General features: G+C 53.8%; 2 protein-coding genes across 2 annotated transcripts in view; both read left to right on the top strand.

Annotated features, from left to right (window-relative positions):
* The window catches only part of SSH2 (slingshot protein phosphatase 2), a 72,140-nt gene extending 51,757 nt beyond the window's left edge, over positions 1-20,383 (top strand). Inside the window, 10 exon segments of the mRNA XM_042879429.1 lie at positions 381-449; positions 1,212-1,277; positions 2,388-2,582; positions 4,302-4,395; positions 4,509-4,637; positions 6,670-6,716; positions 8,077-8,223; positions 10,282-10,482; positions 13,979-14,819; positions 15,987-20,383. Coding sequence (XP_042735363.1) covers positions 381-449; positions 1,212-1,277; positions 2,388-2,582; positions 4,302-4,395; positions 4,509-4,637; positions 6,670-6,716; positions 8,077-8,223; positions 10,282-10,482; positions 13,979-14,819; positions 15,987-17,837 — 3,640 coding nt within the window. The 3' untranslated portion in view covers positions 17,838-20,383.
* Positions 20,384-21,206: 823 nt separating this feature from the next.
* Positions 21,207-25,125, top strand: part of LOC122184759 (ARF GTPase-activating protein GIT1-like) — a 22,337-nt gene continuing 18,418 nt past the window's right edge. The window contains exons 1-7 of the mRNA XM_042879954.1: positions 21,207-21,252; positions 22,739-22,938; positions 23,403-23,525; positions 23,849-23,978; positions 24,250-24,431; positions 24,559-24,678; positions 24,847-25,089. Coding sequence (XP_042735888.1) covers positions 22,741-22,938; positions 23,403-23,525; positions 23,849-23,978; positions 24,250-24,431; positions 24,559-24,678; positions 24,847-25,089 — 996 coding nt within the window. The 5' untranslated portion in view covers positions 21,207-21,252; positions 22,739-22,740. The remainder of the gene's footprint in view (positions 21,253-22,738; positions 22,939-23,402; positions 23,526-23,848; positions 23,979-24,249; positions 24,432-24,558; positions 24,679-24,846; positions 25,090-25,125) is intronic.

The raw sequence follows: 25,125 nt of genomic DNA, 5'->3' as shown, positions 1-25,125 counted from the left end.
AGGAAACAAAGCTGTGCATTGCAAAACCAGAAGTAGAACCAAACCTGCTGGTGCCTAGGAGGGACAAATCTGTAACGAAAGCCTTGAGCTGACCCAAGGCTGAGCCCCTCTCACCTTCTGTGCAGAGCTTGCTGCTTCTCAGTCCTGTTCTGGTGTATGTTGACCCTTAGAGCTTGCTTCAGAGAATACTTCTGTACCCTGTGGCTGGGTAATAATCCTTGCCAGGCACTTCTGCAAAGCAACACTGGCTCTGAAGCAACAGTGGCATCTTTTCTCTTTTTCTCCCAAATAAGCACAAACCTGCAACCATTGCTGTGAAATTAGGATAACAGTGCTGCAGTGAATGTCTTGACCTTTTTTCTTTTTTTTTTCCCCTACAGTAGCACTTGTACAATGGGTTTGGTGCTGCCACTGTGGAGTGACACCTTGATCCACCTGGATGGCGATGGGTGAGTGCCTTTGTACTTCTGGCAGATGGTCTCTGTGTGCAGCACAGTCCATGGAGGAGGGTTCAAATGACTTCAGAGCTTCAGCAGATCCAGCAGGCCTTCTGCTGTTGACCTGTGCCGGGTTAGTAGACCTAAAGACCCCGAATCACAGCGTCTGTGACAGGGAGCACCAATAATTGACTTATCTGTGCATAAACATGCACTGAGACAGTGGCTCATGTGTGTGTTTAAGCTGGAGTAAAGGAGCTTTCACTGGCGAGTGGGTGTGTAGTGAAAGCTCCTTAAAGGGATCCTATTATGTGTTCCTCCACCACGCTTGCAGCAGGCAGCGTTCTGCTGAACATGAAGTAAGAATGATGTGTCTCTGCCAAGTAGACGCCTGACTGGCAGGCTCCTGTTTGTGCCAGTTACAAAAGCTGTCCAGTATAGCACTTGGAATGACTTTTCTTTCCTTGGTAGCTGCCCCAGGATCACTTTAGCTGCGCTCTGTTGTTCCCAGCTGTGGCACTGAATTTGAGTTGCCAAGGTAAACAGCACAGCACTGTCCCACTGCCTTAGCTTTGTTCCTGAAGAGCAACTGCTTAAAAAAAAAAAAAAAAGTCACCCTAGTGCTTTTAGTTTGCTATTTTGATCTGTTTTCTAGCTGAGCTCAGCAGTCTGCATAGGACCAGTCCTTCACAGCTCTAGCCTGCTGCAAACTCTGTGCTGTAACTGGAAAGCTGCTTTTGGGACACGTTTTTACTGTGCTTCTTTTCTCCACAGCGGGTTCAGTGTATCCACGGATAACAGGGTGCACATATTCAAGCCGGTGTCCGTGCAAGCGATGTGGTAAGCACTCACTGTAATCAGTCCCAGCCATCCTTTTTCCAGGGTGTTTTGGCTTCTTGGACTTTTAAGCAGCAGGTGCTGCTTTGCATTAGTGGTACCCTGAGCCCTATTCAACAGCCAGCACTCCCCTTCAGAGATGGGGAAGGAGGGCTGATGCCAAAGGACAAAAGCTGCTCACACCAGGGCACAGCAGTGAGCTGCTAACAGTGCTGGAGCTGCGCCTTGGTCTGAGCTGGGGGCAGGAGGAATAGGGTCGTTTTCTTTGCAAAGCATTGCTGCTTTGGATCCCTCCAAATCGGAGTTTGTTACTGATGGGAGCACACATTTGAAGTATTTTATCTGTCATAAACCAAGAAACACACTCTGTACGTATTTTGGAAGTTTCCCTCTTCAGTGAGACATAATCACTGTGATGGTGAGAAGGAAAGAGAAGCCGCCTGCATTTTTCTTTCCTTTTAGGGTGGTTCATGTAAGAATGTAGTGGCCATTAAAGTATTTCTGGCTCAAGCTGCTTTGCATTGCAGAAATACATCCCCTGCCAGAGTGTCAAGCGACTGTGTCACCCCAGTGGTTTTGACCTGGATCCTTCTGATCACAGTCAAAGATTTAAAACGAGCTAAAAATAGGAGAGGGGGATTTGTTTCCCAGCAGCAGCTGAAGAAACTTGTAACATCCCTCGTGCAGAGAGGAGGGAGGGCAGGCAGGCCCTTAAACACCTCTGTGAAGTCAAGCCCTAAACCCTTGGCTGTGCAGCTTTCTGCGTGCAGTTCCCATCTGCCCTGACCCTGCACAGGAGGATCTGTCAGAGCACCCTGTATCAGGGACACTTGTGTGCACTGTACTCTGCTGCAGGCAGTTGCACCATGTTTTGGGGCCTCTGCCCTCTGAATTGTGGCCACCTTTGCTGCTACCTGGACAAGAGGAATATGTCTTGGTATGCTTCAGTAAAGTGTGCAATAATCCACGCCCTGTCTAGACAGCATCATAGGCTGCTGCACACAGCACTGGGCTCTGTACCAACTGATGGGACACGAGCAGCATCCTGGGTTTGGCAGCTGCTTTGTGCTCAGTGCCATCCTGGTAATCCTGCAAGTATTTTTCCCTTTCTAGGTCTGCTCTGCAGAGTTTACATAAGGCGTGTGAGGTGGCACGAAGCAACAATTACTACCCAGGGAGCCTCTTCCTCACGTGGGTCAGTTACTATGAGAGCCACATCAACTCTGACCAGTCCTCGGTCAATGAGTGGAATGCTATGCAAGATGTGCAGTCCCACCGGCCCGACTCGCCTGCCCTCTTCACAGACGTGTGAGTTGGTTTGGCTCAGCTGAGCTGTTTTGCTGTCAAGGAGGAGCCCTATTTCCACAGAGTTTACTCTTAACTAGATCCTAATGAGGAGAGATTTCCTGCTGGGGGTAATAAATGCAACCCTGGTTAGGTAAACACCAGTGCTGGAAGTTTTGCCCTCCTTGGACTGCCTTACATCTCCTCCAGCCTCTGTTTCCATTCTGTTTGTTTACCTTTGGCTTTAGGCTCTCAGATCTTTGCGTGGTAAGTCTTGTATTACTGCAGTAAGAGAAGGTGTGGTGTAATCTGGTACCCGGGCCTTCCTGTTTGCTAGTTTGTACTCTGGTTTCCAGGCCTGGTGCCTTCCAGAGCCAACAGGTTTCTCTGGACTTTGTTCTTACGCCACAGTGTGTCTAAGCACATGGAACAACGTGGTCCTTTTTCCTTACTCAGTTCTTTCAGCTGTGAAGTATTGAGGTATGGACCTGTGAGGCTGAAGCTCTAGAGAATGGGTACAAACAACAGTACCAGTCTCTGGAGAGCTCTGTAAGTGTGGAACAGGACCCAGTCTGCCTCCAGCTAAATGCTTGGGTATCTGCTGATGTCCAAAACAGCAGCTAAAGTAGACGTGCAGTCAGTTTGGAAAGGCAAAATTTGCAGCCTGTGTCAATACACAAAGGGTTACAACCCCTGTAATAAGTAATTGCTGATGATACTGATAGCATATAACTTTAAAGTACTCTGTGACCAGATGTGATGCCAAGCTTGAGGGCTTCATTGCCTGCTTTGTAGAAGAAATAATTTCATGAACTCCAGCTGCTTTCCCACTGTAATAGTGCTGTAGGTTGATTTGTGCTCACAGAGACCTCATTTTGTTGGAGTTCAGTGAGTGAATAATAATGCTGAGGCAGTTATTCAGCTGTGAATAGGTCTTCACACTTGATTGTTTTTTAATATACAAGGAAAACGCCTGAAAAGTTCTGGCAGGCTTTCAGATTCATACTGTCTTGCAGCTTTTCCTCTGTAAACTTTGGGTAGCCCCTTCTTTCCCCATTGGCAGCGATTGAATCATCTCCTGGCGACACCTGGACAGCATTCTCTTATCTGAGTCCTGGAATAATGCTTGAGGTTGAGGAAACTGGCAGCTTGTCTGGTTTCTATTCACAAACCACTGGTTGGCCACTTGTAAAGCAAAGTGTCTGCGGTTGCCATCCTGGCAGCTTTGCAGAGGAACAGAAAGGTGGTGGGAGATGTGACTGCTGGGCCCCTTCTGAGATGGTGATGGCTGAGACAGCTCTGTACTGCTGCTCTGTTGCAACTTCCCCTGGTGTTAGCCAGGCTATTTTTGCAGCTGGTGATAAGGCCCCTGGCAGCAGAGGCTGGAGGAATGCACAGAGGCTTAGCTGCACTCTCCTCTCCATGTAAGGAGCTTTGGAGCTGTTACCTTTCCAAGAAAGGTAGGGAGAGGCTGAGATATTGCTCCAGAGAGTATAATGCAGCCTTCCCAATTTAAATTTTACCAAATACCAGAGGTTCTGTGGATGACTGCAATGGATTAGGAGCGTTCAGTTGGTCCCTCTTGTACAACTGGGAACATAAACTGGGCTTTACAGTCACTTGAATTCCCTTCAGCTGAAGATGTGTTTAGACAAAGTAGCGAGGCTGAACAAAACCAGCTCTAAAATCACCGCCAATCCAGTTCCTTTCCCACCCAGTGACTGTGTTGCTCTCTTCTGATAGCCCAACGGAGCGGGAGCGCACGGAACGACTCATTAAGACCAAGCTGAGAGAGATCATGATGCAGAAAGATCTGGAGAACATCACATCAAAAGAGGTGAGCGGTGAGGGAGCAGCAGTGCAAATTGAGAGAGTTCTCTGTGCCATGGAGAAAGGCCAAAAGAAAAAAACAACTCATGTGGTGTCTTTGTGTTCCTCCACCCCACCCAGATACGCACGGAGCTGGAGATGCAGATGGTGTGCAACCTGCGGGAGTTCAAAGAGTTCATTGACAATGAAATGATAGTGATCCTGGGGCAGATGGACAGCCCCACTCAGATATTTGATCATGTCTTTTTGGTGAGTGTGAGAGGGGGATCCAAAGAGTTACAGCTGTAAACACACCTAACCCTTCTCACGCTGCCTTGGTTGAAGCAAGGGATAGAGAGGAGCTTCAGGGGCCTTTAAAAGAGGGTTTGGCTAATCCTGAGGTCAGTATACACTGAAGCAAGACAAGACAGCAGTGCTGTTGAACACTTATTGGCTATGCTACCTTTTGCCAAGCTGTAGTCTCTGTCACTAGATGGTGGAAGGGAAAAAGCTTTTAGTCTTTCTTTTTGGGGCTGTTTCCCCTGGTGTAGTTTTATGGCTTTAACTGGTTAGGGTACCCACGTGTTAAATTGTGTTTGGAAAGAGCATAACTACAGCAAAGAGGGAGGGGAGGGGAGCTGCTGGTATGAGTTTGTGTGAGATTCAGGTGAAATTACACTTTGGTAACAAGGCAAGCTCTGAGTTCATGTGATCCAGCAGGAACAAAGGGGTTTAACCAAGGATTCTGGAGATCAGTCACTTAAGGAAACACAAACGTTTCGCCTGTTAATGTTTTGCTTGCTTAGCTGCCTTTCATTGCTGCTGGGGCCTGTCTAATTACTGCACCTCCTTCTGATGAGTCAGCTCTCTGGATTTCCCAGCCCTGAAGGAACGGACACAGGTTTGGTTGGGCTGTCTGAGCCTATGAGGTTGGCTCGACTTGAAACAAAGCTGAATCCCTTTGGAGCAGCTGGTCTGTCCAAGCAGAGTCAGCCTCTCCCAGTCTGCTGAAGCTTAGACCTGGGCTGTGGCTCAGAAGGGATGGTGTATGTGAGCGCTCATGAGGAACTGCGGTGGGGCAGAGCCAGGAAACTTAAAGTACCTACGATGTAATGTGTTTGTGTGGACTGGGTGTCCCCAAGAGAGACTTGTTAGAGGATTGCAGTGCTGGTCAAAGGCAATGCAGGCAGTTCAGTCCAAAGCAGAGCTTGGAACCTTGGCTCTGAGTACATTTAATGGGAACAAGACCGTAATAAAGAGGCTTGCAGGCAGCACCAAGGAGGAGGGCTGTGTCTGATGTCTGGAACAGAAGTGTTTGCAAAGCAGGCTCTGTGGTGAGGAGCAGTGCTGCTGGGCCGGGCAGCAGCTTCTTCATGCAGGAGCATGTATCTGCAAAGCAGGGGGTTCTGAGAGGCACAGGGATGGTTTCTGTTGAATGAAGGTAAGAGCCCTGTGGGATCCTGCTTAGGGAGTGCTAACAATAACTAAGTAGGAAGTAAGAGACCTGATGGTGTCACTGATTGTGGAGCAAGGGACGGGAGAAAAGGCTTGCAGCGCTGTACTCTGTGCCTGTGGAAATGTGGAACCTGTGGTTCTCAGGCTGGAGTCCTGGCCCTTCCTTGGCCAGGAAGTGACAATGTAAAGCTGACTAAGGCAGTATAGCAATAAACTTGTTGGCAGATGCTGAATAGTAACCATGAGCAGGGCTGTTGTGGTGTCAGTGCTGCCTGGGTCCTTCTTGCATCTGAGCTGTCCTTTTGTTAGGAGCTGTTTCTGTTTAGGGCAGGGGAGCAAAGAGCTCACAAGCCATCATTTGTGAAGGAAGCTGTTGTGTGAGCGGCCTTGATCTCAGCTGAGGTGTTTGTGTTTGGGCAGGAAGCAAGCAGTGTGCAGGCCCTGAGCATGCTGCAGAGATGAGGGTAAAGCCTGTTTGTGTCTTTGCTCACACGGGCTTTGAGTATGGGGAGATGTGTATATCAGGTGAGCTTATGGGGTTGCTGCCTTTAATGTATGAGATGGGTGTTTCATGTATAAAGAGCACCTGGGTGGTTTTAAACACAAGCAGGCTCTGCTCTGTGGGGCAGAGCTGTCAGCAGCCTCCAGGGAAAGGGTGGAGAGGGCTCAACTGTGCTGGGGGTTCTCAGTGGTTTGCAGGAAGTATACAGTGCTGGGTTCCTGCTTTGCAGAGCTGTTAGTTGCTTCAGAAGGGATCTGGATGATGGATTTGCTGGACTTGTGGTCCCTGGATCCATCAGTTGTCCTTCATCTGGCTGATGTGTCCTATTGCATGTTTTCCCTGCAGGGCTCTGAATGGAACGCCTCCAATCTGGAAGATTTGCAGAACAGAGGGTAAGTAGCTTCAGGCCATCAGCTTAAAAGCAGGAGCTTGCCCTCAACACTTGTCTATGCACTAAACCTTACCTGCTGAGTAACCTGAGACTTGTTAAAGGGTTTGCAGATCTGAACAAGCTCTTGCTTCCTCCAAAGTCTATGTCCCACAGACAGGCACCCTAAAGTAAAAGAATCTCATTCCCTGACCTTGACTGACATCCCCTTGGTGAACAAAGGAAGCCAGCAACCTCATAGCTACAAGCAGTAGAAAGCTTCAGTTAAGTGGATGCTGTGTTGCTGGCTCTGTGCCTCTCTCTTAAGCCTTCACCATTACTGGAGCCTGGAGCTCCAGACTGCAGCAGGAAGGAAAACGTGTGAAGGAGCATTTGTTCCTTTGAGTGGGGCCCAGTAGGAAGTACCGTGCTGTTGCTCTAGGGCTTAACAATGGGGGCTGCTCTGCTTTCTGCCTTTCCTCTCCTTCAGACATAAGGTTAGAGTGTCCTCTCCCTAGGTTGGGTGGATCTGAGCACCAAGATTCTGTAATTAAACCATTACTTACAGGTTTGGCTGATTTATGCCAATCCAGTGGAAAAAAATAATCATTGCTGAGCTGAGTTTGATAGCAAGCTTCTGCTCCATGGAGAACCAGTGTAGCAAAGTTGACTCATTAAGCCAAGGGTCTGCTGCAGTTTCCATGGTCAGGCAGGTCCCACTTGACTGCTAATGATCTCATACCAGCTAGAGAGATGGGACATCCCTCACAGTGCTCTTCTAAGTCTGGCAACCCAGCATGAGTGCAGCTCATAAACTCCTTACAAGTGACCCTCAGGGCTAAGGGACCTGGGTGGAGTGGTAAAAGCCATATGCTTTCTCTCTCTTTAATCCCGGAAAACTTAGGGAGAAGAAATAAATCTTCCCAGTGGCTCATTGTCTGTTAACTCTCTCTGTGTTTATTTTATACGTTAGTTGAACTATAGTAGTGCTCCTGAGCTTGTGCCTTCAATCTTCTTGTGTTACTGCTCCAGCAGAAGGAAAGACTCATGAAGGAGCTTTGAGAAAGCATCCAAGCACAGGCAGAATGGGCTGTGCAGGAACGTTAGCAACACTCAGAGCAGAGAGGTGATGGGCAAGCAGAGCCACCTGACAGATGTGAGGAAGAGCTCTGAGTTATTCAGAGAGCTCTTTTGTCTGTTAGGCAGCATTTCCTTGCTCTCAGCCCTAATTTCCAGGGAGGTGCATTCAGGACTGCAGCTCTGAATGCTGTGCATTTTCCAATCACAAAGGGAGGCAGAGTTGTTACCTAGAAGCTGTGATGTGTCTCTGAACCCACTGCGTTCTGCACAGTCTGCAGTTTTACCTGCTGTGTGTTTCCATGCAGGGTGCGCTATATCTTGAATGTGACTCGAGAAATAGATAACTTCTTCCCTGGCCTTTTTGAGTACCATAATATTCGGGTGTATGATGAAGAAGCAACAGATCTTCTGGCTTACTGGAATGATACCTACAAATTCATCTCCAAGGCGAAGTAAGTCTTTTCAAATCAGACCAAGTGCATTTAGAAGATATATACGAAGCACTTATTACTTTCCCAGTGATTTTGTCAACTAGTTTTCTTACTTGCCTGCCTAGACATTCATTTTGTGGTCTCCATGAGCTGTCATTCTTGCATCTGCTTGTAAAAGGAGCAGGTAGGACTGACAGGAGGTGATCTCTCCTGTATCAGGGAGCTAACAGTTTACCTGCTGCTGAAGAGACACAGCGGGTCTCTGGAGTGCTGGTGGGAGGAAAAGGCAGTAACAAATGGAGCAGGGTTTGTCAAAAGTAAGAAGGAAAATTGTGATATATGAGCACAAGCATAAGCTGTTCCCTGCTTTGCTAGGCTGTACTGTGAAGCCTACAGTCTGGAAACAAGTTCACGTAGTGTTATATAGAGCAAACTCTTCCCTTTTAACAAGAGAAATGCCTGCATAAGTCTCTGAGCTGTCAGTTACACCGAGTAATCTGATAGTGGATGTTGAAAGTTGTCACTTTTTACTGCTAAGATCTGTATCCCAGTTATACGAGCTGTCTCCAGTTAATTCAGCTGCCTTTTTATGGGAAAACTGGTCAGAAAGCAGAGGGGCATATGTTGCCTTTACAGTATTGTTTCCATTACAGCAGTCTGTCTTCTCTTAACTGCAGCTGGTGCTTGTGATTTCTCATAGCCTTGAAAAGCTGACTTGTTTGAGTGTGGCTCTCCTGAGCAAGTTGTAGATACGTATTTTATTGAAGGCTGTTTCTTTATAAGACATCACTGTTTTCCCTTGAGTTCTGGCTTTGAAGTGTTGTCATGCTCAAGTATTTTTCTGCCCAGAATAATTTCCACTTGGCTTGAATTGCTGGGCCTCAGTTCTACATGCAATGTGATGGAAGTGAGGAGTCTTTTAGGCTGGAGCTGTTACCATACCCCTTCCTTTGTCCTGTCTGCCTGCTGGCCAGGGGTTGTGCTGGCCAGTGGTCTGAAGACTGCTGTAAGGGTTTCTCAGCTTTGTAAATGCATGAGGACGGCAGTTCCTGGGGATGACAGCACTTCAAAAGCAGTACTTAAGGAGAACAGTGATGTGCAAAGACTGCTGTAGCATAGAACCCCCTGACAGTGCAGACATCTCTGAGCAGTGTGGCTGCAGGTGTGGGCTCAGGCAGCTGTGATGGCTTGCTGAGGCTCGTGGCTGTTTGTGCTCCATCGCCTCCCAGTTTGTTCTGTGGGAGCTTCATGTGGCTGGCAGTACAGAAACCTGGCACATGAAGGAGAAAACCCCAGGAGCCAAAGTGAAATTTTCTCAGCCTTCACTGTACCGGTGTGCAGAGGTCAGAGATAAGGGCCAGCTAGCCTTCCTCCTCCATTTCATGGCAGGCAAACACCTCTGAATTCCTGGGAGCAGTGCTGGCTGCCCACATGTGCTGCCTGTACCAGCCTCCCCCAGGCACAGCGGGTGCTCCTTCAGCTCACAGACACTGCTTCCCCTTCAGTAAGAAAAATCTCTCAATCTGGGTGGGAGCTAGGAAGGGTTTCCAACACCAGGAGAACACCAGAATCAGCAGAGCTGATTTTGTCCAGTCACCAAACCCAACAAATATGTTGTCAGTAGTTTGTGGTGGAAAAGGATCTTTGTGCTAGCAGCTCTCCTGAACTGCTTGGAATCCTCCAAGATTATGTTTGTGGACAGTGATAGCATGTTTGTGTGACAGAGGCCCTTTTTATTTGGAGAACTGCTTGTCTCCAGTGTTCTGTCAAGGCTGGAGGATGCCATATCAGTCCTCAGCAGTCTTCCTAAATCTGCACAAATAAATGATGTTTGTCCACTTTGGAAGAGCCCTTGTAACTAAATCTCTTAAGGATATTAAGATCTCGTTCTTTACGTTCTTCTTTCTTTGTCCCTTGCTCCAATTTGTAAATAGGATTTCCAGATGACAACCAAGAAACTCCAAATGAGTCCGTGGCACTGAAACTATTTGATAATGCCCTGGTAGAGAATTTGCTGTTTTCTTAAGCTTCTCAGAGGCCGTGTTTCTGTGTAGTGATTCTCTTTGTGTTTCACATCAGGAAAAATGGCTCCAAGTGCCTGGTGCACTGCAAGATGGGGGTGAGCCGCTCAGCCTCCACAGTCATCGCCTACGCCATGAAGGAGTACGGCTGGAACCTGGACAGGGCCTACGACTACGTGAAGGAGCGGCGCACGGTCACCAAGCCCAACCCCAGCTTTATGAGGCAGCTGGAGGAATACCAGGGGATCCTGCTGGCAAGGTGAGTGGGAGGAATGACTGGGAATCTTCAGGGTAGAGCTTCCATCCCTGCGTTATGGTTATCTGGAGAAAGGTAGTGCTTTGTTTTCATGGCTTCAGGGGTGCATTGGAACAGGTTGCCCAAGGAGGCTGTGGATGCACCATCCCTGCAGGCATTCAAGGCCAGGCTGGATGTGGCTCTGGGCAGCCTGGGCTGCTGGTTGGTGGCCCTGCACATAGCAGGGGGTTGGAACCAGATGATCAGCATGGTCCTTTTCTACCCAGGCCTTTCTGTGATTCTATGAAAATGGGTGTAACAAAGAGCTTTTAGGAGCCTGTTCAGCTTCTAAGTTGGCTGTGGTTTTCTTTAGGGGATTCCTGCTACAATCGGAACGCAGCATTCAGAGCTGTGCAGGGTCCAGCAGAGATAAATGATGTCCCTCTTTCTTGGCAGGGAGCTGGCTTTGTCTCCATCCCCTTCCAGCTCCCTGTTGAACGTGCCCCTCCTCAGCAGCTGGTGTGGTTTTATTTAGATCGCTTTGGTAGGTGTTGCTGTTAAGGGAGGAGACAGGATGTTCTGTGCATTGCAACAGTGGTGTTTGTTTGTTCCTGTGTGGAGTCCTAGGGCTGGGATGGGGTATGGGCAAGTGTCTTGTAATCCCAAACCTATCAGCTATTAGCAAAAAGACATAAATATTGCAAGAAATCTGCCTGTAAGCCGTGTTAAGCAATGTCTCCACGTGATCAGCTGGAAGGAGGTAGTGATAGTTCTGTGTTTTGCCAGGTGATTTACGTAGGACCCTGGTGTGCCTTGCAGGGCAGCAAATTTCAGCAGAGCTGCCCAAGCTGACTCTCCTGCTGCAGGAGGTGGCTCTTAACATCTTTTGGCCAAAGTAGCAATTTCATGGCTGCTTATTGCAGTTGAAAGGCACCTGTCCTGTGCTGTTCTTCACAGCAGCTTGGGTACTCCTGTGCTCTCTCCAAGGCACCCAGGGCTCTGCCTTTCACTTTCTTCCCGTCTTGTTTTTGTCCTTTGGCCTTTCCCACTCACTTGCAGAGATCTCCCCTCCCTCTCTGTGCTCACGATTTCCCTCTCCACTTGCTTCCAGCACTCTGGTGTCTCTTTTGGGCCAAGTCTGGGTTCCTGATTTTTTACACCAAACCTCAAACTCTAATCTAGAGGTGACCTGACCACATAGCATGGCCAGGCTGCAAAATTCAGTCTTTTTGGGTAGAAGAAAAAAAAAAACTTTCAAGATGAGAAAAGCACCAACATCCTGTACAGCCTTCACAGGTTTGTAAACACCTGAGAAGAGCCCAGGTTTGCTAGCAGCTGCTGCATCACATCTTCAAGCCCTCAGCCCTGCTTTGGCTGGTAGTTGGTGGCACACCTACGAAGCCACCCTGTACAAATGATTTGGTTAAGAGTGTTTGGTTTTCTTTCCTGGCTGTTTCAGTATTTTCTCAAGAGGGAAGTCTTTCTTGCTGCCAACACGTGGTGCAGCTGCCCCCCCACTTGAGCACACCACAGCTCCTGACCTACTCTGCAAGTCCCTGTACAATGGCACAAACAGGATTACTCGTGAGGCTTTAAAAAATGCAAGAGCAGTGCATTACATCTGTGCACGTAGGACTAAAAAGCCTGCAGTAAGTGAAGCTTCACTGAAGCAAGGAACAGCCTCTCTGTGCTGCTGGAATGAGCCTTCTTTATGTGCTTCTTTTCTCATCTCTAAGCTGCTTTTTCTCCCCTTCTCCATTATTTAGCATTCCCCTCTGGCTTCCAGCTGCCTTGTTTATTGCTGTGGTATTCCAGGCCAGGTAAAAAACAAAAACAACAACGAAAAAACCCCCAACAGATTCATGCTCATGTGACTGCTCGGATTTCAGAGGGAAGGTCTGTGAGGGCAGCCATGTGCTCGCACTATCTAGTTACGGTTTTGTGTTGAGCCTATAGCAACTGGGACGTGTTTTCCAGCTGTAAAATGAAAACCCCCTGCCTGCTTTTAGTCACAACAGCAGGCGTGTTTTGCTTTGGAGCTGTCGTACTTCCTGGGATTAGTTAAGCTGTCCCCTCCCTGTGGTGTGAGCAGCAGAGAGGCTGAGCTAAAACCCCGTTTCTTTTATTAGTTATGGATAAGTTGCAGCAAAACACCATTTGGCATCACCTCGTGCAACTTGTGAGCCAGCAGCAATGGTCTTCCCAGGAGCCTGGAGGAGGCTGCAGCATGGCCATGAGACACAGCCACCAGCTGGGCTCTGCTGGATGTGAGGAGAGGCAGTGAGCACCGCTGAGGTTCAGAAAACGTCAGCATCTGCTCCGCAGGGTATGCAAGCAGAGACATGGGCAATCCTTGGCATCCCTTGCAGACAGGCCCAGATCTATTGCTGGCACCCAGCTGTGCTCCAGGACCCCCAGGGATGGAGCTGCACCCCGTGGCAGTGCCTGGTGCCATCTCGTCCTGACCTTCCTCTAGGAGCACCCTGTTGTGGCCCGTGCCACGCATGAAGGCTGTCACTGAGATGGGGTTAAGAAGCTAAATCCATGATGGATTATTTTCCTTAGCTGTCAGGCACCCACAACTAAAATTGCTGCGTTCTAATTAGTTCAGTAGCGGCTGTTAATTAACTTAACTGCAACCAGCGGACGTGTCTGGGAGCGATGCTCACGCTGGCAGGGGACTGGAGAGGTTTGGCTGTGTCTCCTGTGGATTCCAGGGCCTTTCTGTGGTATGTGCTCTCCTCCTAGGGGCAAGTGGTGGAAGCACAGCCCTGTGGCCACGGTCACTCAGCAGAGCCCTGGCCAGGTTTTGATGTGGTTTGGTTGTGACAGGTTGCCTCCTTGGCTCTTTGTAAGCCCAGAACACAGGCTGGTTTTTTGGCAGGTGGAAGTTATGGTGGTGCAATGCTTGGACCTTTCTAAAGGGGCTTTCCAAGAGCTGCAGAACTCCTGACCTTCCTTCCTGTGGGAAGGCAGGTGGTGCCTGGGGCTAATTGCTGGCTGCAGAGAATGTCTTCTGTGTTTTCCCATCACGCTCATACATGTACCAGCACACTTCTGGTTACCAGAGCCCCAGTACTGACCACTGAAGTTGCTCAGAGGAAGCCATGAGGGAAATGAGTCTTCATTCCTTGTCCACCATTCAGGATTGTGGACCCTGTCCCTTCTGGTCCCTTCCCACCTGCAGGCACGTGGGAAGACACCCTCTGGCTGAGGAATAACCAGTCTATAGCCAATCAAATTTTGTATTTGATGAGTAGACTGATAAAATACCACTGGGGAGTGTGTGTGTGTGTGTGTAGAGTGGGAGACTGCAGTGGGATGTAGTTAATGAAAAGCAGCTTGTTATTGGGACAACTCTTCCAGCAGGTTTGACCCTGAAACACTGAGGTTAAGCTGCAGCTGTGCTCACTGTCTCCAGTATTTGCAGTTTTTCGTGTAGGCTGCATCCTCTTACAGTGAGGTGGCTCTGGTATGTGAAAGCTCCACTCAGTGTTTCCTCTGCTCTTCCTCCCCACAGCAAGCAGCGGCACAACAAGCTGTGGCGTTCACACTCTGACAGCGACCTCTCTGACCACCATGAGCCCATCTGCAAATCAGGGCTGGAACTGAACAAGAAGGAGATCACTACCTCTGCCGACCAGATCTCTGAGGCCAAGAGCAATGACAACCAGCAGCCCATGTCTCCCATCTACCCTGCTGAGCTGGACCGGGAGCAGCTCGCAGAGGATGCAAATGTGATTGAGGAGAGCTGTGTGAAAGAGAGGAGGATTCACCTGGAGTTCATGTGTAGAGATTTCCATGTGGAGCAGGTGGAGGACAAGCTGAACCTGAACAACATCAATGGCTGCACGGCAGGGTGCTGCGTGGATTCTGTCCCCCCCGATAACTGCCATGCTTCTGAGGCCTTAATGCAACTCCAGCACCCCTTGGAAATAACAGAATTTCCTGATTTGACTGTAGACGATCTGGAAAAAGATGCCCTTAAGCCTGATATGAACGTGCACTTGGTTCCCATGGAGGAATTCACTTTGTGCTTAAAAGACTCTTTCCAGTCCCCAAACCAAAACGCGCCGAGCCCTCAGCAGAACGCCCAGCCTGAAGGGGCAGACCTCAGTGCAGACAGGATTGACTTCTTCAGTGCTTTGGAGAAATTTGTGGAGCTCTCTCAGGAGAGCAGGTCACGCAGCTGCTCCCACTCCAGGCCGGAGGAGCAAGGTGCTGGGAGGAATGGGGCGGCCAGGCTGCCTGTGCTGGAGGTGCTGCCTGCTGCAGACGTGGGTGCAGACGCCCAAAGGAACAGCTCTGGGAACTCCCCTCAGGCATCAGATGACTCTTCCACAGATGAAGAGCAACAAAAGGTTAAAATGACTTGCTGGGGGCTTTAGGAACTGCTGTTCCAACCTGCCTGTGGGTAGCTGCTTGCTGTGGGGTTGCTGTGGACAGGGGTCTTGCCAGTTCCAGCCTTTAGGGGAGAGATTGCTAGATGCTTGTCCTTCTCTGTGCCTTTAGAAGCTTGCTACTTTCTGTGCTCTTTGCTCAAACACCTGTTTACTGGCAGTGCAGGGCTGAGTCAACCTTGACCTGACCTGCTCTGTTGTTCTCATGTGAAACTTATTTTTGAGTTTCACATCAGGGAGAGCAGATAGGTGGGATGTGAGCCATTAGGGCAGCTGAGGCCAGCCAGCATCCTGAACCTGCACGGGTAATTTGTCTGCCTCGAGGAATGCACCGAATAACGGGACAGAGCTGGCACTACTCCCTGCTTGGAAAACACCAGCACTGAGACAGTAAATTGAGGCAGATGTAGAGCTTCTGCTGATTGAAAAAGAGAATGAGCCTGGCCAGGCCCAGGGGGATGGTCTCGGGTACATCGTGGCTGACCTCTCCTGGAGCAGAACTCAGTAACCTCTGAATTTAGGCACCTTTCTCCTACTGTTGCTTCCTACCCTGCAGCGGTCTCACAGGGTTTGATGATGTCCAGGGCCATCATTTTTTTAGGAGCCTCTCTTATTTAAATTCCAGCCTGCATTGCTTGAATCGTTTCCATCTCCATGTGAGGCACTAAGGCTCATCCAAATAAAAGAGGCCGACTCTCTCCAGCAATTTGGCAGGAAGAGTTTCTGTGCTGCTGGGGGGAGCATTGCTGCCCGTTCTGCTCCAAGAAACCAGGATGGTTCGGCACGCAGCCCTTCTTCGTGCTGCCCTTTCTGTTCACTCCCCTACCTGAACAGTCTCTCTTTGAACATTTTTAGTTCAAAACTTGGGGTTTTTGCTTAACTATTTTTCCCTCAGAACTCGTGGCAAATAGGAAATAACAGTTCTTAAATCTCAGTCTGAGTGGAAATCCAGCCTGGAATATGTAGAGTGCAGGCCCAGAGATCGCTTCTATGCTAGTGATCGTTCTGTGCTTGCAGTCCATCCCTGCACATCAGCACGCATGCTTTCTGCTCCTTTGGAGGAGTGCCCCCTCATTGCCATTAAGCTGCTGCTGTGTGCTGTTTGTAATTCCTGTTTCTGCTTTGCAGGAGGTCCCTGAGCTGCCTGGCACCGGCCATCTCACACGGTCCCACTCAGAAAATGCCATTTCAGTGAAGGAAATCATCACAGAGATCGAGTCCATCAAGCAGGGAGCGGGGCCTGCTCAGCAGAAGGAGGGCTCAGCCAACCTCACCCTGACACCAAAGAGGAACACTGTGCACGACCTGCCTGTGGAGGCGATTTGGGCATTGGAAAGGGTGGATCAGAGCGAAGGACACCAGGAAAAGGAGAAAGACCCTCTGCAAGCTAAGCAAGAAACTGCTCCCTCACTGCAGCTCTCCTCCTGTAAATCAGAGCTGGAGGAGGGTGAGCAGCTCAGCGTCCTCCCTGAGCCCAAGTGGTGCCCCGGCTCCGTCCGCAGAGCCACGTTGGAGTTTGAGGAGCGCTTGAGGCAGGAGCAAGAGCACCAGCACGTGTCTCCAGTCTGCGTCCTGCTGACCCGCAAGAACTCCAGGAACGACTCTCCTGCTGCTGAGCTGCTGCCACAGGGGAGGACGGAGGAGCTGCCCCTGGAGTTGGCTCCGGAGGGTGGTGCGGTGCAGGGCTCCGAGGAGCTGCTGTCACTGGGTGCAGAGCAGCCTGCAGGCAGGCAGCTGCCCACACTCCTTGCGCACCCCACAGAGCCCAGCCCAGGGCAGGAGGAGCACAGGGTGGTGGTCTCGTTTGATGGCACGGAGGAGCCGGCCCTGCCTTCCCTCCTTCCCAAAAGAATCGAAATCATCGAGTTCACTCCTATGGTCAGGGCTGCCGAGAGCCCCGCTGCAGGCAATGAGCAGCCCGCAGCTCTCCCTCTGCTGGATGAAAACTTGAACCCTTCCCTGTGCTCTGAGAAGGCAGCGGCCTCTCTCAGAGCTCTGGTACACCCGCCACTGCCAGAGCACTTGGTGCAGCAGCAGCAGGCTACTTGCACCCTGCTCAGCCCCAGCGAGGAAGGCACTGCCTTGTCCTTTCCCCTCGGTGCTGCTTCCCCCTCTGCCCAGCCCTCCTGCACGCCCTCAGCCAGCCCTGACCGCTCTGTGTTGCCCTGTGTGATGCACCTGGAAGGTGTCACCGAGCAGAGCACGAGCACGGACCATGAGCCGACCACGCTGTGTGGCACTGCGGGAGCCGTGAGTCTCCTGTTTAGGGACAGCAGCCAGGCTCCATGCCAGGGTGGTGCTGGCTCCTCAACCAGCCTGCACGCCGCAAACGTGGACCTTTTGGACATCTCCTTCCTGTGCTGCAGCCTGCCCCACAGCTCCAGCAGTCACAGCGTGGGGGAGCGCAGCAGCAGCCCTGGGCTGGTCAAACAGCGAGCAAAGGAAATAGAGGCACGCATCCGGCACGCAGGGCTCACCACCCCCTCCCAGATGAAGCGCTCGGCATCCTTGGCCAAACTGGACTGCCTGGAGCTCTCCAAGGACGACTTGTCTGAGAGGGAGGCGGCCTCCCGCTGCGCCAGCCCCGTCCTCCTCACCTGCATGGCCCTGGGTGCAGGTTTTCACGGGGCCAGGTCAGAGCAGAGCTTGGAGAGCCCGTGTGCGAAATGCCACCCGTTCTCCTCACCCGCCCTCCAGGATCCCCAACCCGCTCAGCATTTTGTAGAGCAGCTCAGAACAGCCGAGTGCATTGCGCAGAGCAGGCCGGTGGAGCGCCCGCTGGCTCAGTACGCCAAAGAGTGCGGCTCCAACCAGCACGGCTCGGCTCCCAGCTCCGCTCCCACGTGGACTGCCCCCCAGGAGGGAGCCTCTGTGTTGGCAGCACCCCGACAGCAGCATGGTAGAACTCACCCGTTGAGGAGACTCAAAAAGAGCAATGACAGAAAGCGGACAACCAATCCCCTGTATAACACCATGTGATTGTGAGCGCTGTGCTCACACAAGGGGCAGGTGTAATATAAGGAACATGCACTTTATTGGTTAATTTTATATATATATATATATTGTCATCTTACCGTTCCTGGCGCATGTAGGTGTGGGTTGGTTCTTCTGTGTGTGACTCTGACTGCAGGACTGTTGGTTGGTTTTTGTTTTTTATGGGTTGTGTTTTGTTTTGTTTTTTTAATGAACTCAGATAACCTCAGATGTTCTTTTTGTTGTTGGTTTGTTTTAAAAGAACACCTCTCCCTGTTGGAAACGGATGCTGGCTCACTGCAGCGGGGCAGAGGTTTGCTCGAAACCAGCTCCTAGATCCTCACTTGAATCAGCCCCGTGCCTCAAAATGGTGCTGGGCATTGGGGCGAGAGCCCACGCAACTGTGAAGGCTGTGCCAAGTCCACTTTGTTCACTTTGTGCTGCAGGCTGGAGCTGGGTGGTGCTGGCAGGTCCTTTACAGAGCTCCGTTCTGCCTGTGTGCCCCAACAGGAGCACAGGGCTGGGCTCAGGGACCCTCAGCTCTGCCCCCACCTCCTCCCCTAACTGAGAGCCCACGACCTGGAGTGTTCTTCTAAAACAAACACCTCAGCAGGGCATGAGCCCTCCCGTTACTTGAATTCTGCTGTGGGCCTTCCACGTTCATGGCCATATCGTGTCCTCTGCCCTCTGCTGCCTCCCTGCACCCCAGAGCTGCCCCACATCCCCTCTGCATCCCAGAGGCCACTGTAGTTGTTACACATTTTGTTCTCACACTGAATGCAAAAGCTTTGTCCTCTGCTGCCACTCCTGTTGTATTCAGCCTGGAGGGAGGATCTTTCCTGGAAGTTTCTGTTTTTTGCTAAATTGTATATATGATATTTATATAGATTTTTTTGTTTGTTTCTATGTTGGTTATTATTTTGTGGTTTTTTTTTTTTTGTTTTTTTTTTTAAGGGCAAGACTGCATTCTGTAAACTGGAAAACAACACCACTTTCCTCACCCTCAGTGCTGTCCATGGCATCTCTGCACCCAAACGCAGTGGCTTTGGCCAAATATCTCCTCCAGCCCTGTGTTCTCTTCTGCAGCTCCTGGCCTCTCCCAGACCCACACGGTTACTCCCAGTTTCAGCCTGCTCTGCACTGCCTGGTGCCTGGCCCTGCCAGGAGCTGCAGAACAACTCCTGCTGCTGAACGTGCAGTGCCCAGAGAGCACAGGGCAGGAGGAGCAGCAGCCCAGGCCGTGCCTGGAAAGCAGCAGCGGTGCTGCAGGCTGTGCTGAGCTCATCTCCAGCTGCAGGGCAGCTCGTGCCACCATGTGGGAGGATTTGCCTCTCCTGCAGCTCCTGGGCTCCTCCTGCTGCCTTGCTGCAGCCCAAGGTTCCCGTGCCTGTCCTGCTGTAGCTCTGCAAGCTGCCCTAGCAGTGCTGGCCACAGTTTGGAGCGCAGCCCAAGGATTGGATCGCAGCGAGCCATGGCTTGCTGTGGGGCCACGTGGCTCCCAGTGGCTCCAGCTGGCCTTGGAGCCATGTGGGCAGCACAGAAAGGCCATGTGCCCTGGGGTCAGCTGTGAAGGACAGCTTTGGCCCTCACCTCCCCAGCTTTCTCCACCTAGTTTGGTCTCAGGAGAGGTGTCCTTTTTGCAGAGCAGAAACGTGCTTCCTCCCAACGCTCCTCTCTGCAGAGCAGCAGTGCTGCAGAGCCGTGCTGTCCCCTTGTCCCCAGCCCAGCCTTGTTCCCTTCCAGCATTACAAAGGCGCTGAGGGGCTCTGAACCCGCTGGCAGAAGGGGTGCACAGTGCTGGGTGCTCAGCCAAAGCCACCGGGCTCAGAGCTGCCCCTGAGGCTGCGCTCCCTGTCTCTGTGCTGCCACCTCTCCCCTTGCCGGTGGGCTTTTGGGAGGAACACGATGTTTGAAGGGCATTTTGTACAAAGCAGCCGTTCCTTTGGTCTCACCAAGCCCTCCCAGAGGGCGCTCAGTTGTTTACATTGACTCCTGTACAATATCTCAGCCATTGCCCCCCCCCACCCCACCTCTGCCCGTACTGTAAGTGTGAGCCTTGCACAGACGGATGGCGCCCGCGTCCACCTGGTTTTTACACTGTGTTCTGTTGCACTCTGTGGTGTGTGTGTGTGTGTGCGTGCGTCCCATCCTTCCCAAAGTCATCCCATGTACAGACCCCCCCCTCGGCCCCATCCTGGAGGTGACTCCTGGTGAAAGGGAACCTACGAGGCACCATTGGGCCGCAGCACTGGCATAGGGCTGCGCTCCTGGGCACTTCCCACAGCACCAAGACCCGTGCTGGTGCCTTTCCACCCCTGCCCCGATGTGCAATGTCCGTGTGCTCAGCTGTGGCTGGGGATGGAGCACAAGTGTGCCCCCCCCAGTGTCCCTCGGTGCCTGGGATCGTCCCTTTCCCCCACCTCCCCCCCCATACTCCTCTAAGAGACTTTATGACCGATGTGCTCCGCTGTTTTTAAATGTGAACTCGTGCACTGATGTGCAGATTCAATGTTCTTGTTACCGAATGAATAAAAGTTTTATTTTGACGACGATGTCAGCCTGCTGCCTCCTTCTCAAGGCTGGGGGGCTCTGTGTCCCCACCCGGCCGGCTGCTGTTCCCCCCCCCCCCCCCGGCCCAGGTGATGCACTGAGGGTGGAGGACCCCAGCCCCAAAATCCTTCTGGGACTGTGCCCAGAGTGTGCCCAGCACTGGGGGTGTTGCAGTAGGGCTGGGGGTGCCCAGCCTCCCCTGCTGCCCCCATGCCCATCGGAAAAAGGCTCCTGAGGTCCCCTTCCCCTACGGGGATGTGCAGCGGGGCAGAGCTGTGCGGTGCTGTGACGATGTTGTCCCGCAGCCCCCGGCCGGATGGGTGGTGGGTGGATGTCACTTTCCCTGCTGACCCGCTCAGCACAGCCAATGCTCTGCTCGGTGCCCTTGTAGGGGCCATCGCCTGCTGCCTTTCCAGGAACCCCCTGCCCCGGCTCCCCCCCAGCCTTACGATCCCTTTAATCCCCTTTGGGCCGGTGCAGTCCCGGCTAAATCCCAACGAACATCCCGTGGGGGCGGGCGAAAGGGGGTGGAAGGGGGTGGGCATAGGGATGCTACGCCGCCGCCGCCCCCTGTAGCGCGTATCCCCCATCCCGGTGGGTTCGGGGGCGGGCAGCGCTCGGCCGGGGCCGGGCAGGGCCCGGTAAGGGCAGGCGGGGCCGGGCCCCCCCTCCCCTCCTCCTCCCGGTGCCCGCAGCGGGGGGGCCGTGCCGGCCCGGCTCCGGGCTGGGCTCAGCTGTTCCCTGCGGCACTGCGCGCCCCGCGCAGCCCGACCGAGCGGAGCCGAGCCGAGCCGGGCCGTGCCGTGCCGGGCGGAGCGGGGCCGGGGACGCGGGAGCGGGCGGAGCCGAGCGGGGCAGCAGCGGAGCGCAGGTGGGAGCGGGGTCGGTGATGGGGCCGGGGTGGGGGGAGCGGGGGGCGAGGGGACAAGAGAAGGGCGGTGGGAGCGGAACGGCGAGCCCCGGGCCCCCGGCCCCTCGTTCCGCCGGGCCCCGCCGGGAGATGGCTATAAATGGAAAGTGACCTCTGGTCGTTCCCGAGCGGCCGCTGCGGATTCAATTGTGGCAACGTAATGGCACGGCCGGGAGCGGGCTGTCCTGCCTGCACCGCGCCCGCTGCCCCTGCACCCCCTGCACGCTGCCTGCAGCCCCTCCGACCCCATCTGCCTGCACCCCTTGCACCGGTCCTGCAGCCTCTGCACCCCACCTGCACCCCACCTGCACTCCATGCACCCTCCTGCACTCCACCTGCACCCCATGCACTGCCCCTCGCTGCACCTCACATGTCCTGTGCCCCCAGCTGCCCCTCGCCCCCCAGGCAGCCCCTCATCCCTTCCCTGTCCACATCCGCACTCCCAGCTGCGCTCCCCTTGTGCCAGATGGGTTCTGCAGGACATCCCCACGCAGCCCCCCAGCACTGAGGGCCTTGTCCTGGTGGAGACACCATTTCGGGGACCCCCCAACTCCTGGGCAGTGCCAAAGGGGCACAAACCTGCAGGAACGCGCTGTGCTGCACCGGGCTGTGATGCCGACTGGCCCCAAAGGGCACTGTGGGGTTGTGGGGTCACCATCCCACAGCACTGCAGACCTGCAGCACTGGGAGTGACACTGGGGTCTCCAGGAGGGTCAGTGCACACCTGGCAGGGGCCGGGGTGATGGGGATATTGGATAACCCCAATTAGACCCCCCCAGTGCTGTGCAGAGCTCCAGGCTCCTCTCCACTCCCTCTGCACATGGGGCCGTGTGGCCATGCTGCCCAAAGCTCTGATGTTCTGAATCCCCGAGCGCTGGGGAAGTGTGACCCAGGTGGGAGACCTCAGATCACTGCTCTGGGATGGGACACGAGGGGACACACAGGGATGAGCTGTGACCCAGTGCATGGCACCTCCTATTACCCCCCCCCCCCCCCGAGCTTTTTGCAGCCCCGCTTTCCCGCTGTCACTACGTATGGGTCAGCTCTGGTGATGGCCACAGGGCACAGCACAGCCATGAGGATGGCATGGACATAGGACATGACACAACCATGGGGGTGGCACGGGCATAGGGCATGGCACAGCTATAGGGGATGGCACAGCCCTGGTGCACAGCACAGCCACATCCCCGCCACAAAGCAGACAGGCAGCACTGTTCCATGAGATGCTGGTGCCCAGCAGCCACCCCAACACCCACAGCTGCCCCAGCTCCCTCTGTGGGGCGAGGACCACACCAGGTTCCATCCCGTGCCCCCATCCCATGCCATCGCCACATCCCCACACTCCCTCCAAACCTGGATGGGGATCCCTCGCAGCACGAGATCTGTGGGTGTTGAGGTCCCTGCACCCCACTGGGGGGGCTCCACGTCCTGACCTGTGCCCCCCCAGCCATGAGCCGCCGCGTGGTGCGTCAGAGCAAGTTCCGCCACGTCTTTGGGCAGCCGGTGAAGGCCGACCAGATGTATGAGGACATCCGTGTCTCCAAGGTGACGTGGGACAGCTCCTTCTGCGCCGTCAACCCCAAATTCCTGGCCATCATTGTGGAGTCGGGTGGCGGGGGGGCCTTCATGGTCCTGCCCCTGTCCAAGGTGAGTGGAGGCGTAGGGACGGGTCCCCCATGGGTGGTACTGGGTGTGGGATGTGATGAGGGGCTCTGCTCTGGGCATGGGATGTGATAACGGCTCTTCATCTCTTTGCCCCCATATCCCCAACCTGTGGGGGGCTCAGGGACCCTGTGGGAGTTACTGGCACATATCCTGGGGACAACTGCAGTGACATAGGGAACCCTCCATCCACTTTCTCTCCAGCCCCAAATCCCTGAGTGTGTGTATGTGTGTGTCTGCCCACCCCAACACAAGGACTAGGCCCCCTCTTGTGTCCCACACCACCACCATAGGGCACGCAGCAACCCATTCCCAGGCATATTGCTGCCCTCTGCATCCCCATGGGGCTCAGTGCCTCAGTTTCCCCATGGCTCCCTCCATGCTGTATCTGTGCTGTGGCTCAGGGGAGGGGTCCCAGGCTCATCCCTCCCCCCCCCCTCGTGCTGCAGACAGGCCGTGTGGACAAGAACCACCCGCTGGTGACGGGGCACACGGCGCCCGTGCTGGACATCGACTGGTGCCCTCACAACGACAACGTCATCGCCAGCGCCTCCGAGGACACCACCGTTATGGTGAGGGGCGGGCGGTGGGGGGGGTATGGAGGCCCCCCCCCTCCCTTCCCGTTGCTTTGCCGCCTGCAAAGTGTCACTGACCTATTTTTAGAGGCAGTGCCATGCGTGTGTGCTGCTGGCGGCGGCCGCCGGCTCCATGATGCAGCACTTTATGCTAAATATACCCTCCCTGCGACTCAGCACCGGGGGGGCCACATGCGGCACAATGGGGCTGTGCCCCCCCTACCCCCCTCCATCCCCCTGGCACCACGTGCTCCCTGCAGCATCAGGACGTGTATTGGAGCAGCTCTGAGGTTAATTATCCCCGTGTCCCCCCCCCCCAGGTGTGGCAGATCCCAGACTACATCCCCGTGCGCAGCATCACGGAGCCGGTGGTGACGCTGGAGGGGCACTCCAAGCGCGTGGGCATCATCTGCTGGCACCCCACAGCCCGCAACGTGCTGCTGAGCGCAGGTGGGGCTCACCCCAAGTCCTGTGGGAATCAATGGTAAAACCCCAAATCCCCATTGGGGACCAATGGTAGTCCCACTCTGAGTCCCACGAAGAACTGATGGTGATCACCCCAAGTTCCGTCAGGAACCAAAGGTGGTCACCCAAATCCGCGCTGAGGACCAACAGTCGTCACCCCAAGTTCCACCAGTGACCAACAGCAGTCACCCCAAATCCCCATCGGGAACCTGTAGTGGTCACCAGTGTGGTGACACTGCCCCGGTGTCCCCTGCAGGCTGTGACAACCTGGTTATCCTCTGGAATGTGGGCACGGGGGAGATGCTGCTGGCTCTGGAGGACATGCACACCGACCTCATCTACAACGTGGGCTGGAACCGCAACGGCAGCCTCCTGGTCACCACCTGCAAGGACAAGAAGGTGCGCGTCATCGACCCGCGCAAGCAGACGGTGGTGGCGGTGAGTGTCCCCAGCGTGTCCCCATCTCCACCTCCCCCCCTCGCTCCCCCCCCCATCCCTGCTAACGGCCGACCCCACTAACCCCATCCCTCTGTGTTTGCCTTTAACCCGCTAACGCCCAACGCAGGAGATAACCAAACCGCACGACGGCGCCCGGCCCATCCGCGCCATCTTCATGGCCGATGGCAAGATCTTCACCACCGGCTTCAGCAAGATGAGTGAGCGGCAGCTGGGCCTCTGGGACCTGGTATGGGGCTGCGCCGTGACCCACTGTGCCCCCCAGGACCCCGCGTGCCCCCCCCAGGACCCTCCTGCGCCCACCTCCATTGGAACCCAATAGCTGCAGCAGGGATGGATCCGTGCCCTCACACCCCATCCCTGCGCCACACGCTGACTCTGTGCCCCCCATCCCCAGGAGAGGTTCGCTCCCCACGAGGGGCTGAGGCCCGTGCGGGCCATCTTCACGCGGGAAGGACACATCTTTACCACGGGCTTTACCAGGATGAGCCAACGGGAGCTGGGGCTGTGGGACCCGGTAACGAGGCCGCATGGAGTGATGCTCCCGGGAACTCGGCTTCCCAAACCCAAATCCATTCTTCCCCGTGTTTCCCCGTGTGCTGTGCCCGTGTGCCGTGCAGTGCCTGGGTGTGAGGTTGGGGTGGGTGGGTGGGGGTACTCATAGGGCAGTGCAGGT

Source organism: Lagopus leucura, unplaced genomic scaffold (genome assembly GCF_019238085.1).
Source record: "Lagopus leucura isolate 7727_CA_CO unplaced genomic scaffold, USGS_WTPT01 Super-Scaffold_100024, whole genome shotgun sequence".
NCBI lineage: Eukaryota > Metazoa > Chordata > Aves > Galliformes > Phasianidae > Lagopus > Lagopus leucura.
This window is presented reverse-complemented; position numbering and strand designations above follow the sequence as displayed.